The 15138-nt window shown below is 32.8% G+C and overlaps 1 protein-coding gene across 1 annotated transcript; it reads right to left on the bottom strand.

The window, feature by feature from the left end:
* Positions 1-1666: 1666 nt before the first annotated feature.
* On the bottom strand, positions 1667-13491 carry LOC128160655 (uncharacterized). Its single transcript, XM_052824014.1, has 5 exons — positions 12239-13491; positions 11703-11895; positions 10770-11089; positions 9369-9632; positions 1667-1742 (listed from the first exon to the last, which is right to left on the bottom strand). Exons 1-5 carry the CDS (start codon positions 12984-12986, stop codon positions 1705-1707), a joined length of 1563 nt encoding a protein of 520 aa, XP_052679974.1. The 5' UTR covers positions 12987-13491; the 3' UTR covers positions 1667-1704.
* Positions 13492-15138: the final 1647 nt, after the last annotated feature.

Genomic DNA, 15138 nt, shown 5'->3' with positions numbered 1-15138 from the left:
ACCTGTATGTAGTATTTCTTCAGCATTGCTTTCAGTTCACGCTTTTGTGCTAATATCTCATCCTTTAATTCCGTGTCGTTAATGTTTTCCACTCCAATTGAGTCTTCTTGAAGGGCATATTTAATACACTTTATAGCTGTTTCAATGGTTGAGATTGAAAGAGATCGATTTCTCTTTTCTTTTTCACGCAGACTTTGATCGTACAGAAATTCAGCTATTGATATTAAATCTCCGGATTTACTGGCAGGGACCTCCAACCAACTTATTAGAAGATCAACATCCCAGGAAAGACACTTTCCTAAGCTCTGTTTAGTGTCTAAAAAGTATTTATTTACCATTGCTGTTCCAAATCTTTTGTCGTACAGTTTTGCCAAAATGACTCGAGATGATCGCTGTTTCATTAATTGCAATGCGCCGTCAAAAAAGTTATAGAAACTTTCTGGGTCTCTGTTTTCGGGTGATAATTTTGTTAAGTCGTGTATTCTTTCCAACAATTCACAGGTTGCATGATAATAACCGAATCTAGAGAGATATCTAGCTGTTCCATACATCCCGGAAATCCCATGGTCTACTACGGTATTCATTTCTCTGGAGTTTGTAAATAACTTTGTATTGGTCAAAATAGAACGGACTAAATTTGGACCATAAGAAAATCCATGTTTCTCTACAATGAGCTGAGTAACCTGCACTGGAAAGACTCGAATGGATTCGACAAAAACACAAAGGGCGTCAAGATCTTGAGCTGAAAAACTGTCAAGTAAGTTCCTTTGAGGAATGAAATAGTGTGGTAAAAACCTCTTTTTCAAACATATCAACAGTTTACTAATTACAAATAGAAGACAACCACCAAGGTTAGATTTCCAAATGCAACTTGGGAACTCCTCGCATGCTGAAAAGAACACAGCTTTAAGATGTTTTAATTTTAGTCTTTTTTCGAAATGGAATGTCAGATTTTCAAGCAAGACTTTAAAAATCGCAAATCCATATCTTTGAAAATAGGTAAAGTTTTCCATTATTAAGCCATTTATTATCGAAAAATCTATTTTCCACTCAATTGCAGGGTTTTTACTTAAGTGGTGAGCTTTTGGTATTAACGTACAGTACATTACAAAAACTTGAAACTTTAAGCTTCGAGAAGGAAAGTCAAAAAGCGGTCTTCGCAAAAACCATTCCATGCCTACATAACAAAAGTCCATTCGTATTCCACAATGTCTGATTTGATCATTTGATGTATTCTCTAAAAATGCACCCGAAAGATCAAAACCTTGTAAAAATAATCCATGTTCCGTTTGGAGTGTGTTTTGGTCCGACTTTGGGACTTGCCCATCTAAATATTTTAACCTACAATATCCCGGAGATGTATCGGAATCATCAAAACACAAGACAGTCGACGAGGATTCTTCCTCGTCTGGAATGGAGTCTGGAACGCGTACATGTATATGATCTTTCAAAATTGCAATTTTCTTCCCGAATTTTAGCTTGTATTTATTGTAAAAAGCTCTCATTTTCTGTGCTTTAGAAATGTCTTTAAGATGTATATGTAAACTCCCATCTTGAGTCGATCCCAAGAAATGGAACGGTACATCATATACAGCGGGCAAAGACGGAGATTTTTCAATCATCTCTGTTGGTATTAGAAGAGTAATTATGATGGCTAGATGAGGCAGGGGGATTCCCGAAATTGGATCTGTTTGTAGTGGGTCTTCAATCAAACATTGCAGTGAGTCTAAGAAAAATAAATACTGTTAAAAAACATGAAAAATTTAAAATTTAAATTTTTTGTTTCGTTACACAATGACTGCTTTCACAAATATCTTATTCATAACATTGCCTTATATGTTTTAAAAAGAAGATATAGAGTAATTGGAATCTGGCTCTATTTTAAACAAATTATTGCAAAGAGTAGAAAAAAAAATGTAATTTTTACTTTCTCTCATAGCTATTCAGTATTTTTAGAAAAAGGAAATTGTTTAAAATATTTTGCAATGAGGTTTCCATACTTAATTTATCATCTATGAATGTAACAGTGTTGCAAGCATAATAAACAATCGTTTGTCAATGCAACAGTTCGTGATTGGAGTTTCCGTCATCTCTTTAAGGTATTAAAAAGTATCAATCGTACCCCAAAGAGACTAAATACCGTCTAACTTTTAATGCAAGTTGGTGTGAATTAAATGTTAATCAAAACCACAGATTTGCATTTTCATTTGTTATTTAAATCATAGCCGATGGCCCAAGGTTGTGATCATATTTTAAGTCAAGTTGGATGGAATAACAATGATGCTTGCCATTGTTAGAATGGCTACCACAAATTGATATCACATTTACAATTCGTTTCTGTTTTAAGAATGAATAATACAAATGCAACTAACCATTGTGCGTTAAGTCTAGTTTAAGTTTTGACCAAAATCTTTACTGTTTTTGCTAATATCCACTGTACACGATAATAAAACAGTGTTTAAAGGTCGATTTTAATCTACTTACAACACTTTTTTTTATGTTAAATTACTTTTTATGCAAAACGGCGCTCTTCCATATAACAAAAGTAATGGTGACAATCAATAATTAGCGTGTAAAATGACTTCTTTTTCTCCGATTCCAGGATTCATATTTTGTTCAATGGATGAATATACCACAGATAAGATAATAAACTTAAGCTATTCACGACCTTAAGGTATCACACTCATCACGTTTTATGTTCGTTTAATAACTAATAGCATTCTTTTTAATATAAATAAGCAATATTTGTTTCGTATATGAACTTTCTATTTAATAAAAATAAGGTACATTTTTTTCATTAAGTCAACACAGAACGATTATTATTTCATTATTGTACAACATTCATAAAGAAACTTCATCGAAAACCAATAGAAACTGTTTTTGTTTTCGTGCGGAAGGTTTTCTTGAGGAAAATGATAAATCATAGAAATAAAAAATATATAACATAATATTTGATGTAGGAATCAAAATTAGAGAGTTTGATTGACTTTCTGCCTTAAACCAATGAAATATATATTTAAGCCAAAGCTGTGAGGATTTTGTCTTTGTAGCCATATTACTGAAATCACTAACCGTGATCTTTTATCAGTTTATTTAATTTGGAAAAAAAAACCAAAATCTGCATTAAATAAATATAGCAATTTTTTATACAAATATATAAAAAGCTTTTATTTCAAATCAAAATGAGATTTTTTAAAATTTACGCAATTTAAGGTGCAAAAAGGTCATGAATAATGTTTTTCACCTTTATACAAAAATTCTGTTTCAACTTTTATTTTCAAATTAATCATTGATCATGATTTAAAACAATACTTGATGTCATGATATCTCTCATATAGAATCCTAGTACTGTAACGAATGTTATTAGCAAAGGTTGCAGATTTGGTGAAGAAATTTCAAGTTAAATGCGCCAAACGAACACAAATGAACACTGATCACCTTTTTTCTTTATCAATATGAAGTTTGTTTTCTAAAGATTTCAATGACATATTTCTAAATTTTAAAAACTACAACTAACCGGGAAAATCAAAACAACTTTATTTGAGTAGGTAATTTAAATTAATAGATTTATTTAATTTTGTGATCTAAGGGAAAATCCACAAGTCGGACGGATCTGTTACAAGGTTTATGAAAACTCCGAAAACTCTCAAACTGCTGAATTACCGAACAATGTTAACATTTGCATACCGATAACAAAAACAGGCACCTGACGTTAGAATTATTTCTTTTTACAATAAGATTATTCCAAGTACTATAACAATAAGAAAGTTCGTCATGGTAGTCATTTTGATTTTTTAGACCGACTTATCTGTCACGATTTTCTTGCGGCGCGATTCATATTGAATTAATAGGTAAAAATAAATTCGTTCGCCACTTACCACTTTTTTTGTGTAAACTCGAGCATCATCTACACAAATTACGACTGTTCTTTTCATTAAAAATCATACTCCGAATTCAGTCAACTGCTTTTTAAATCGATAAAACTAGAAAATGGAGACCAAAAGTGATGAATCGTGTCATATTTAGGGTAAACCTTTCCTGATTGACTGTTATACATGTCGTTAAAAATTAAGCAACAGAATGGTTAAGATTGATAAATGTAAAGAGATAAGTCAGTTATGGGACTGGTTAGAAAAGAATAAGGAAAATGTCCAGATCAGTTACTTAGTGCTACTGAAGGAGAGTTGGTTTCACGTCTAGGAAAAATGTTCACCTGGCGGTAATACTAGTATGTTTAACTGACAATTGCTAAAGCAAACATTTTTGTATGAGAATTGTAAATTGTTAATTTTAGCTATTAATTCAGAATTATTTGATTTTAAAACTTCTAGTATATGAAAAGTTAACGTTATTTACAACAAAATTAACAAATGTTGTAGGACATAGGCATTTCAGGGATCTGCATGTAAAAAAAAAGTTTAAAACATAACAACCATGCATTATCTGTGAATTCATAGGTCTAATATTAATGCGAGATATTTACCGATGGGAGAAAGATCGGCTTAGTTTCTGATGAGAGACATTAAGATATTGATGAAAAAAATTCTTTTAAATGATGAATATTACTGGTTTTGTCCGTTATAAAGTATAGAAAAAAGTGTAAACTTATGTCTCATAACATTAAAAGAAAATACATGATTATATATTCCAACTAAGCCAGACAGCATGAATATTAACATTTAACTTGGTTTTTCAATCAATTACATTGTATATATTATTTGATCTATTGGTCACCCAAAATGTATAATCTATATAGATTTTGCTAACAATGCATTGTTCAAAATTAAAGTTCAGTTTAATTAACTTAAGAGTCAATGAACGAGAAGGCAAATTCAGACTTGTTTTTATTTTCTATGTACAAAATTTAGAGATGAACAGCAGTCATACTGCAGGTAGACTGGAAGCCAATAATTTTTAATATGTAATCTGTGTATAACTCGTCCAGATTTTAACATCGGCCCTCGCACGAAGTTCGGCATTTTTCAGGTGATAGATTGTTAAAATAAAATTCATATTTTTAGCTCACCTGAGCTGAAAGCTCAAGTGAGCTATTCTGATCACATTTTGTCCGTCGTCCGTCCGTCCGTCCGTCTGTCCGTCCGTCTGTCCGTCTGTCCGTCTGTAAACTTTTTACATTTTGAACTTCTTCTCTAAAACTGCTTATTTAATTTCAACCAAATTTGGCACAAAGCATCCTTATGGGAGGGCGAATATAAATTGCAGAAATAAAAGTCCGATCTGTATTCAAAGCGGAGAAAACCTTGAAACTGTAGAAAAAGGGGGGTGCATTTTTAAAAATCTTCTTCTCAAGAACTACCGAGTTAATCTTAACGTAATTTAGCATAAATCATCCTTAGGGAAAGGAAAATATAAATTGCAAAAATTATAGGCGATTTCTGTTCCAAATTTGAGATAATTGCGAAAATACTTATAAAGAATGGCTCGTTATTCCATATATCGTAGACTGGCAATTCATTGCGATAGACTGGTCTTATGACAGGCATCGCCAGTCTACCGCATCTCGAAAACGAGGTTCTTTGTTTGAAGCTGGCAGTTTGTTGTGCAACAGTTCACGTGCGAATATAATCTATGAAACATGGAAATAACCTTGGTGCCGATTATTGTGAAGTAAATTGAGGTTAAATATTTCAACGCGTTGTCATTTTCACTTGTGATGTTGGTTTTAGTTTGTTTTCATTTTTTCGTTTCATTTTGCTTTTTTTAACTTGGGAAACAATCGCCTTGTATTTGGAACATAGACTTCGGTAAATGTTTACCTGCGAAAATGATTAAATCTGATGCATTAACAACGTACTAAAGTGCATTTCCCTCTGTTTTTATTGTTTATTGATTAATTTTCTAATTGTTCCAACAAGGATCAAACAAGTGTGTTGGTGTTAGCTTGTTCGGATTTTTGTTTCGTTTTCATTATTTACGCTTTTAAACCTGGAAACTATCGTCTACAGGTATTTCGTGATTTTTACGTATCAATTCAAACAGATACTTCGGTAAATCAAACAGTTAACTGTTTACCTGCGCAAATTAAGCAAAATCTGATGTAGGGGTACTGAAATACAATTCCTTCTATCGGTAATTCGGCATTTTCTTTTGATATCGCTGACGGAAATATGTAGGTATATACATGTATATATATATATGATTCATTTCGAAAAAATAAATTGTGTTCTTTATTTGTTATAGTGCATGTTTCTTGTGTTTAATTGTTTACAATTTTTATTTACTAACCATATTTGAGTGTTAAGCTTCGAATTATAAGCAAGATACAAAGATTTGCTCACAATTCTATGTTTGTACACAGATCTTAAAAACTAAAGATTAAAAAAGTAAAAAAATTGTCAATATTTATTAAGAAAATGTTCAAAGTCTGTTCTTCCAGAAACCAACTTTAACAACTTATTGTATTGTAAACTTAATCTTTTTAGCTCACCTGAGGGTGGGGCCACAATGGGGGGGGGGGGGGGGGCTGGAAGTTTTACATAGGAATATATACAGTATATCTTTAAAAATCTTCTTCTCAGAAACTAATCAGCCAGGAAAGCTGACACTTGTGTGGATGCATCCTCAGGTAGTGTAGATTCATAGTTATGAAAATCATGACCCCCTGGGGTAGGGTGGGGCCACAATGGGGGATCGAAGTTTTACATAGGAATATATACAGTATATCTTTAAAAATCTGCTTCTCAGAAACAAATCAGCCAGAAAAGCTGACACTTGTGTGGATGCATCCTCAGGCAGTGTAAATTCAAAGTTTTGAAAATCATTACCTCCGGGGGTAGGGTGGGGCCACAATGGGGGATCGAAGTTTAACATATGAATATATAGAGTAAATCTTTAAAAATCTTCTTCTCAGAAACTAATCAGCCGGCAAAGCTGAAACTTGTGTGGAAGCATCCTCAGGTAGTGTAGATTCAAAGTTGTGAAAATAATAACCCCTGGGGGTAGGTTGGGGCCACAATGGGGGATCGAAGTTTAACATATGATTATATAGAGTAAATCTTTAAAAATCTTCTTCTCAGAAACTAATTAGCCAGGAAAGCTGGCACTTGTGTGGAAGCATCCTCAAGTAGTGTAGATTCAAATTTGTGAAAATCATGACCCCTGGGGATAGGTTTGGGCCACAATGGGAGGTCGATATTTTACATAGGAATAAACAGAGTAAATATTTAAAAATCTTCTTCTCAAAAACTAATCAGCCAGGAAAGCTGAAACTTGTGTGAAAGCATCCTCAGGTTGTGTAGATTCAAGGTTGTGAAAATCATGATCCTCAGGGGTAGGGTGGGGCCACAATGGGGGGTCAAAGTTTAACAAAGGAATATATAGGGTAAATCTTTAAAAATCTTCTCAGAAACTAATCAGCCAGATGATTCTTTATAATTATTAAGACTTTGGCCCCAGGACAATTCTTTGGCCTCACGAGAAGGTTCAGAGTTTGATGTACGTTTATATCCGATGTATAAACTATTGTTAAGGATCTTTTTGAGAACTGCAATACTCAACATATGACATGACTATAAAATCATCCTGTCAGAAAGGGGACTAATGATTATAAACATAAGAATATCCAGGGGAAAATGGATTTTATTTATACAGGATCTACATGTATTATTGTACATTGTCCAGATAGTTTGTATTATGACTCCATTAAGCTGATTTTATCATACCTATTGTTCCTCAGGTGAGCGATGTGGCCCATGGGCCTCTTGTTTCAAATATGGCACATTGCCTTTCGGAACTTTACTTTCGATTCAACCTTCATCCTCTTTCATTGATTAATGATCTCGTCTACCAACGGATTCCTCGACGGCGTTGTGCATTCAGTTACGTAACTCATTCCACAAATCACTACAACTATTAAACCGAACAAGAATATTTTGATCAATAAAGCTATTTGATTATTTTCTTTCCAGAATTTGGTTTATACATACATGTAGAGGACTTAAAACAATTTAATGCGTGTTTTTATGATATATATTTTTACTGAAATGAAGGAAAAGTTTCTGCACTATTTTCTTACGCGCAGACTCAATTCAGTGTTTTACGCGTGCCTTCCGGTTTGAGACTTCGGCTCACAGTAAACTAATAGACGGGGTCACGTGACCCCGTCTAAAAATGAAGTGAGCTGGAAAAACGTATGCTCGAATAAAATATAGAATAATATCATCAATGGTACGTACTAATAATCTACAGTTAAGATCAAAGTCATAAATAAGACTTATCGAGCCAATTTATTATATATGCCTAGAAGTGGCAACTTTACAAACAATTTGGTAACAAAAACCTTTATCTTACAATTTCATATACATTTATGTAGCAAAGGTTTAAAAAGTATGTGACCATTGATGAAATGCATTTTAAACCTTATTAATTTACAAGTGAATAATTTGAAGGGACATGGTCACGATTTCGGTCGAAAAGTATTTTTTCGATTTTAATGTTTACAATGCTTCAGTAAGGTATTTTTGATAGGCAACCAAAATTTGATTGTCATTTGTTGAGTTATAAGCAGGTCACAGAGCTTACAATTCTTCACTATGTAAACAAAGCTTTTGTATACATTTTGAATGTTGAAGTGAAAATTCCAGTTTTAGACCTCAAATGAATGTGTTAATCGCTAGTAACTGTTTATTTATGTTTTAAATGAATAAGAAGATAGGCAAATCAGCTTGAAAAAGATTTTTATTGGTTTATTGAACCTATGTAAACAAAACACGGCACGAGCCTTGCTAACATGACGAAGAATTGTGAGCCCTGTATCGTGCTTTAAACTCATCGACTGACACCTAAATTTCATTTGATCATTAGAAATGCATTCCTAAAGCATTGTGAAATATAAATTAAAATTAAAAAAAATTGACCAAAATCGTGACCATGCCTCTTTCAGGATTTTTAGAAATAAAAAAATGTGTGTTGTAATCGTTTGGAATTTTTAAATTGTGTTTATGGCCTTAACATCATTGAAATTCATTAATACTTTAAAATTTAATTTGAGTATTTTCAACTCAGTCATGTCCCAAAGTGGTATCAAACGATAAGGATAATGACCCCCTTGCGCTAACATCCGTGCCAACGAGAGATATTAATATAAGTTGTAGAACTTGTTTATCAATCGTTGTAAAATAAATAAGGTTAAGTTTTTTATAAGAATGTATTTCCGACTAAATTTTAATTCTACAAAATGAGATATAAGGCTGGCATGTTTGATACTTAATAGAGGCATAGTGCCAGAATCATATTTTCTTATCTTTTGTTTCCGAGCTGTATCAATCATTATACACTAGTTTTAAACAACGAACTTCATTACTTGAAAAACCAAGATTTTAAAATTATACATATTTCTTGTTTTATACCTTCTGTTTCATTTAGCTGGAGGTCTTGTCCACTGTATGTGTTGAAAGGTTCAGAATGGGGAAACTGGTCATCCACGACGATCTGATGTGTAGCACTTTGTTGTTTCATGAAATGATGTGAAACAAAACCTGCGATTTTTTCAAGTTCGCTTTGTGGAATGTATTTGCCAGGGTGCATTGTGGACAGTTTTTCTTGAAGGACTTTTTCACGAGCTTCCAGTGTCTCGTTTGTGGAACATACTAACAATCGGCCAAGTAGCGCCCCTGGGAAAATGGAACAATTTAAATTCCAAATATATCTACATACACCCTTTTACGAAGAAAATCCTATTCCTCTTTATCCAATCTTTCACGGAATGATATAAATAAATATTTTGACTTGTCCATAAGAAACCGTCTAGTTTTTAAGAATTTTGATCAATGTTATTGATTAATGTAAACAAATGTGAGACATACCAATTATTAACCTTAAAATGGAATAATAAATTGAATTGTACACCTTACTAATTAAAATACATATCATTTATGTGTTTGACCAGTCTTTTCTGTATAAGATGACATTTCATTTTTAAAAACTCGACATAAAATGCTAGATAGTCAGCTTTAAACATTGCTTACGGAACAGAACAAGCCTCAAGGTGAAGTATGTTTACAGCGAATTACAGAATACCGGTAGAGTTTTCAATAGCTTGCTAGATTGATCAATAGGGTATTCAATTTGGTCAGCAAGGTATCACATTAGGTTTAAATCTAGGTCATGTGATTACTCAGGTATGACAGCAATAGAGTGAGTTAATCTGGTTAACATTTGCACGTTTTGGGCCTTTTTGTTTCTCTCTGTTATCCTACATTACTGCTATTAAAGTCTGAACTACTTAAGCAGTCAGCACAAAAAATAACTATTAGTGCTGTAAGATGCATAAGATGCACCAGGAATCAGGGAACCAAAATGTTTAATGATTTTTTGCAGGGAAAAATATCTCCTTTTTAAAGTTATGCTTTTCTCTTTTGTTTGTTTCTTCAGAACTGCCTTTTGAATAACATTTTTTGAAAAACAAAATTCAAATTACTCCAAGCAGAATTGATGCTCTATAGAGTCCAGTGCTGTCCAGGTGAACATTCTTTTTAAAAGTCTATGAATAGAAAAGCTAACAATAGGAGAGAGTGTTCTAGAGGTTTTCTTTGTGTAAAATGAATGAGTTGAGAGCAAAATAACAATCTACACTTGAGTAACCACAGGACCTAGATTTAAACCTGATGAGATACCTTGCTGACCAAATTGAATACCCTATTGAGCAATCCAACAAGCTATTGAAAACTCTACCGGTATTCTGTAATTCGCTGTAACAATGTTAAGAATAATCGTTGTCTTTGAAGGATACGACTTTTTAATGAACCTACTGTATGGCCAATGGTGTAGCCAGTTTTTTGGACGTAGACTCATGTAATGAAACTCCCCAAGATGACCCAAGTATATTGTAAGTCTATAGCTGACTCGTTCCTTTGATTCTGCAATCACTTCGGTTCTTCTAATATCTTCCTGGAAGACGTTGAATACAACGACCTCTAGAAAGAAGACATTAACCAGAGCCTGCAGCATGATGTGATCACCCCACTCTCCCGATCTCTCCATTCTGACAAGATAATCTTCCCACGACTCTTCGGATAAAAAGGACGATGCGTGGGCACCCCCTTCTTCTGATGAGTGTGATCTCAGATAACTAAAATGAGATGCCTTAAGTTTATAGAGTTAGGCTTGTAACTTTGATTATGCATGTAAAGGATTTTTCCATGTGTTGGACAGAAAACAGAAAGCACATTTGCTTGTCACATCTAGCGCTGCAGTATATCTTGTACTTCATTTGCTTGCAAACTAAATATTATTTAAACATTTTGTTATCTTTGAATGATTTTCTCCTTTTTTCAGTAAGTTTCAGCATTTCTTGCATTATGTACACATTTTGAAAATATACGAAAATCAACGCCAATAATGTCTACGAAAACCAAACGAAAAACAAAAGTTAAAAATATATGTATATTGTCATTTTTGTTGTTGTTGAAACATGGAACATCTCTTAATTTACTGATGAGCAGAATTTTTCTTAACCCTAGCATACATTTTGATTAAGATTATGTTAATATATTTTTGATCTATGTGTTGAATTTTCAGCATTATCTACACTGAAAATATATCTTTGTACGTTGATGGGTATAGGTAAAAAATCTTTGGTGATACAAAACCCTTTGAAAGAAAATTTAACTAAATGCACACACATGTACATGTAGTAAAAATATTTTAAAATATTTATTTAAATATAGAATACTAATACATACTTTATTGCATCCGTCCTTAATGAAATTTCCGTGTGTCCTGGAAAACCATTGATCAAAAATTGATCTGAGAGTGCACGAAACATACAATTTCCGTCTGGCTTGACATCATGTACTTCAAAATTGTTATCAAACGCAAATTTATGTATGGATCGTCGAAACACTGGGAGGTTTGCTAATTGTTCCAGTCCTTTACCTTAAAAAATCAACAAAAAGCTCGTTCTATGAATTAATATTATGATCTTTCAATACTAGTATTTCATTAAAACTGTTGTATGTCACACAATTCGCTACAAAACAGCACACTACATTGTTAAAAGTAAAAAAAAAATTCAGTTTGCTTCCTAAATGTACGGATCCAACGTCATTCCGACAAATAATGCGTGTTTTGTTCATTTAATCTTTGATCGTCTATTTGTACGTTTTTAGTATGGTTTGTTATGTTAAAGGGTTATCATTTATATACAAAGAATTCTACATGAATTTTCATTAAGAATAGTTGACTAACTAGTATGAATAGTTGCAACAATTTGACTTACTAAATCTTCCTTTATGTGAGTCTTGAACTGGTAATGTTTGATAGTCATCGAGATAGTCGAGGAAAGATTCATCGGAAGGGTGCGTGTCCCAGTACTCATCTTCGCTGTCATAATAGTCTGTTTCATCTATTTCGAATAACTCCTTGTTACCTGACGAAGCTATGGCCTCTGTCTCTTTGTTCATAGTTTGTCCATCGGAGGCCTCTTGTTTATCCTCACCGTTCTGTGATTTGGTTTGGATTGAATCTAACTCAGATGAGATGCTATTCGACACCAATAAACTGTCTTCGTCTTTTATTTCTTCTTCACTTTTACATAGTCGTTGGGTATCTAGGTTTTTGTTGTGCCCGTTTAGTTCTCTATGATTTCTTACTTCTGAGGGCTTTCCAATGATTGATTTTGTGGAAAATTCTTCATCAAAATCCTTACTCTCCTCTGAAGGGTGCTCCCAAATATTCCGGTTATCAATGTTGTCGAAAAATTTTATTTCTGATTTTGTCTTATCCATATCTCCTCTTTTTGTGTGAATCCCAATTGGCCCCGGTCTTTTTACGTTGACATTCCTTACACCTTGCATACAGAAGTTTTCAGAAAAACAATCATCGGTCCTTTTGCTATCATCGAAAGAATTTTCATATATTTTCTTTTCTTGTGGAACATTATTTACAATGTCTTCCTTTTTCCAAAACCGTTGCAGCGAAGTTGCTTTCTGCTTTTCAAGCAACCTTGCCACGTCTTCCGATGACATATTGGGATGAATATATATACTTTGAAATTCTGTTTTTCTATAAAGATAAGTTGAGCGTATTTTTTTCTATGCAAAACAAACTAAATATCTGCTTTATAAGGAAGGATATCACTGACATTGTTCTGTCATGACAAGGAAGGAAAAAAGTGAGATCGTTATTTTTAATTTTAAACGAACAGTTATATGAGGATATTTGTTAAAAAATGTTAATCCTTCATATATTCATACTAATTAACTGTGATTTTCAGTTACAGGTATCGCCGATTAACTTTTTAAATTTTCTGTGTTGTTTTCGGATTTTACAAATTTCCTGAATATGCTTAAGAAATATAAACAGGAATACTGGTGTGGGAAAACGAATTCTGAAGCCACAAAACGAACTCCAAATTTACAATATGAATTTTTATATATTAAACACACAGTAGCGAATGTATTTTGTTGGTATATATGCAAAAAATATGACACAACACTCTATACAAAATGTAAGCATTCACTTCTTTAAGTCATAGCGGTTTCTGGTATTGAATGTTTTTCATATCAATGTTAAGTGTATAAATCCAAGTCCGAAGACTCAAGACATACAGAAGAATGATAACGAGGTTTGTCATTTAATATGTTTTATACTTTCAATCATATTATGTGTTCAAAATGCAAACCCATAAATACTTAGTTTCTGTATAATTTTCATATTTTTTTTCACTTTCTAAAACTTATCTCACCCAATCTGGAAGTTCGTAGGGATCAACTCAAAGAGTACACTTCAGATGGTATATTCTATTTGCAAGCCAATATTATACCCAATATCAGGTTTTTTCCGCGTCAAGTATTTTCTGCGATTTAAAACCTGGAACGGTATATAAAATTTACGCGAATCACATTTTCACTATTTCAAAGTCATAGTGAAAATATAATTCAAGATTGTTTAAACTTGTGAAATAAGAGGGTAAACGTATCTAAATTGCCGCTCTTCATAATGAAAAATTCGGACAATTAAACCGTTTACACGATTTTCTTAATGTTAAATAATTACCGATAATTATTTTCAGAGACGCACAGAGTCATAGAGAAATAGATCATGTACCGTTACATATACCAGTAGCTCAAGTATAATTAGACATCAGTTTACGCAAAAAGAGACCGTTTTAATTATCTTGTCAATGGATTATTAAATAAACTACCAGACTTACATACCTGTCATCTGCCGCTTGTCCTCCGATCCCGCAATTTCTACTCTAAACTTAGTGAAAACAGTTCATTGTACTCTTACATACCTGTTTACTTCATAAGGAAAGAAAGAATATATTAAAAAAAACAAAACTTTGATTTATTTTCTGCGATTCAGAAATCGTCGCGAACAAAGCGGAAATTGGATACACGCGGAAAAAACCTGATATACGGTAGCTATATTTGAGTATTTTACGTGTCTTGTTGCTTTTGTTGCTTTACAACCTCAAAGTTTTCTATGTTTTCTAAGCTTTCTGTGGTATGGGATATCCATTTTAATGTCAAATAAAAGTATATCATAATCAGAATATTCCCGGTGTAAAACTTATAAATCTTATAATATTTGACCTAAAAATACTTTTTAATTTTTTTGGAAAGGTAAAAAGAATAAAAACCCCAGCAGGATTTGAACTAATGACATATGTTCCTTGTTAACATTCTAACCTATTGCGCACAGAACGAAGAAGAAATCATAAAAGTGTCTCTGATTTTTTTTTGCTTATTTGGATAGGAAGTACATCACAATATAAAGGTATCCCATACAATCTTAGGAAATGGCTTAAATGATGGAAAATGCACTTAAAAGTATTCTTCAGAATATTTCGGCAAATTTTAAAACTTAATGTAGTTGCAAGTTTCAAGGTTCGTAAAGATGATCAATATTCATTAACACCATAGTTTAACAAGTGTCACACGGGGTTGTCAACGAATCAAACTTTAGTAAGAAATATACAATACAATATTTCTGAAGCAAATGGGGCTATAATCTGATTTGGGAACTCCATTAGAGTGTCAAAGGAATGAAAATAAGGGTGCCATTATCCAAAATCACAAAAATATGGAACCCAGTATGATCATGTCCTGAGACTTTACAGGGCTTATTTGATATGTAAAGGGGTGTCCAGATATTTCTAACACATGTTCAAAT

The sequence above is a fragment of the Crassostrea angulata genome, chromosome 8, assembly GCF_025612915.1.
Source record: "Crassostrea angulata isolate pt1a10 chromosome 8, ASM2561291v2, whole genome shotgun sequence".
NCBI classification, from domain to species: Eukaryota; Metazoa; Mollusca; class Bivalvia; order Ostreida; family Ostreidae; genus Magallana; species Magallana angulata.
The sequence above is the reverse complement of the archived record's forward strand: the minus strand, read 5'-3'. Positions and strand labels throughout refer to the sequence as shown.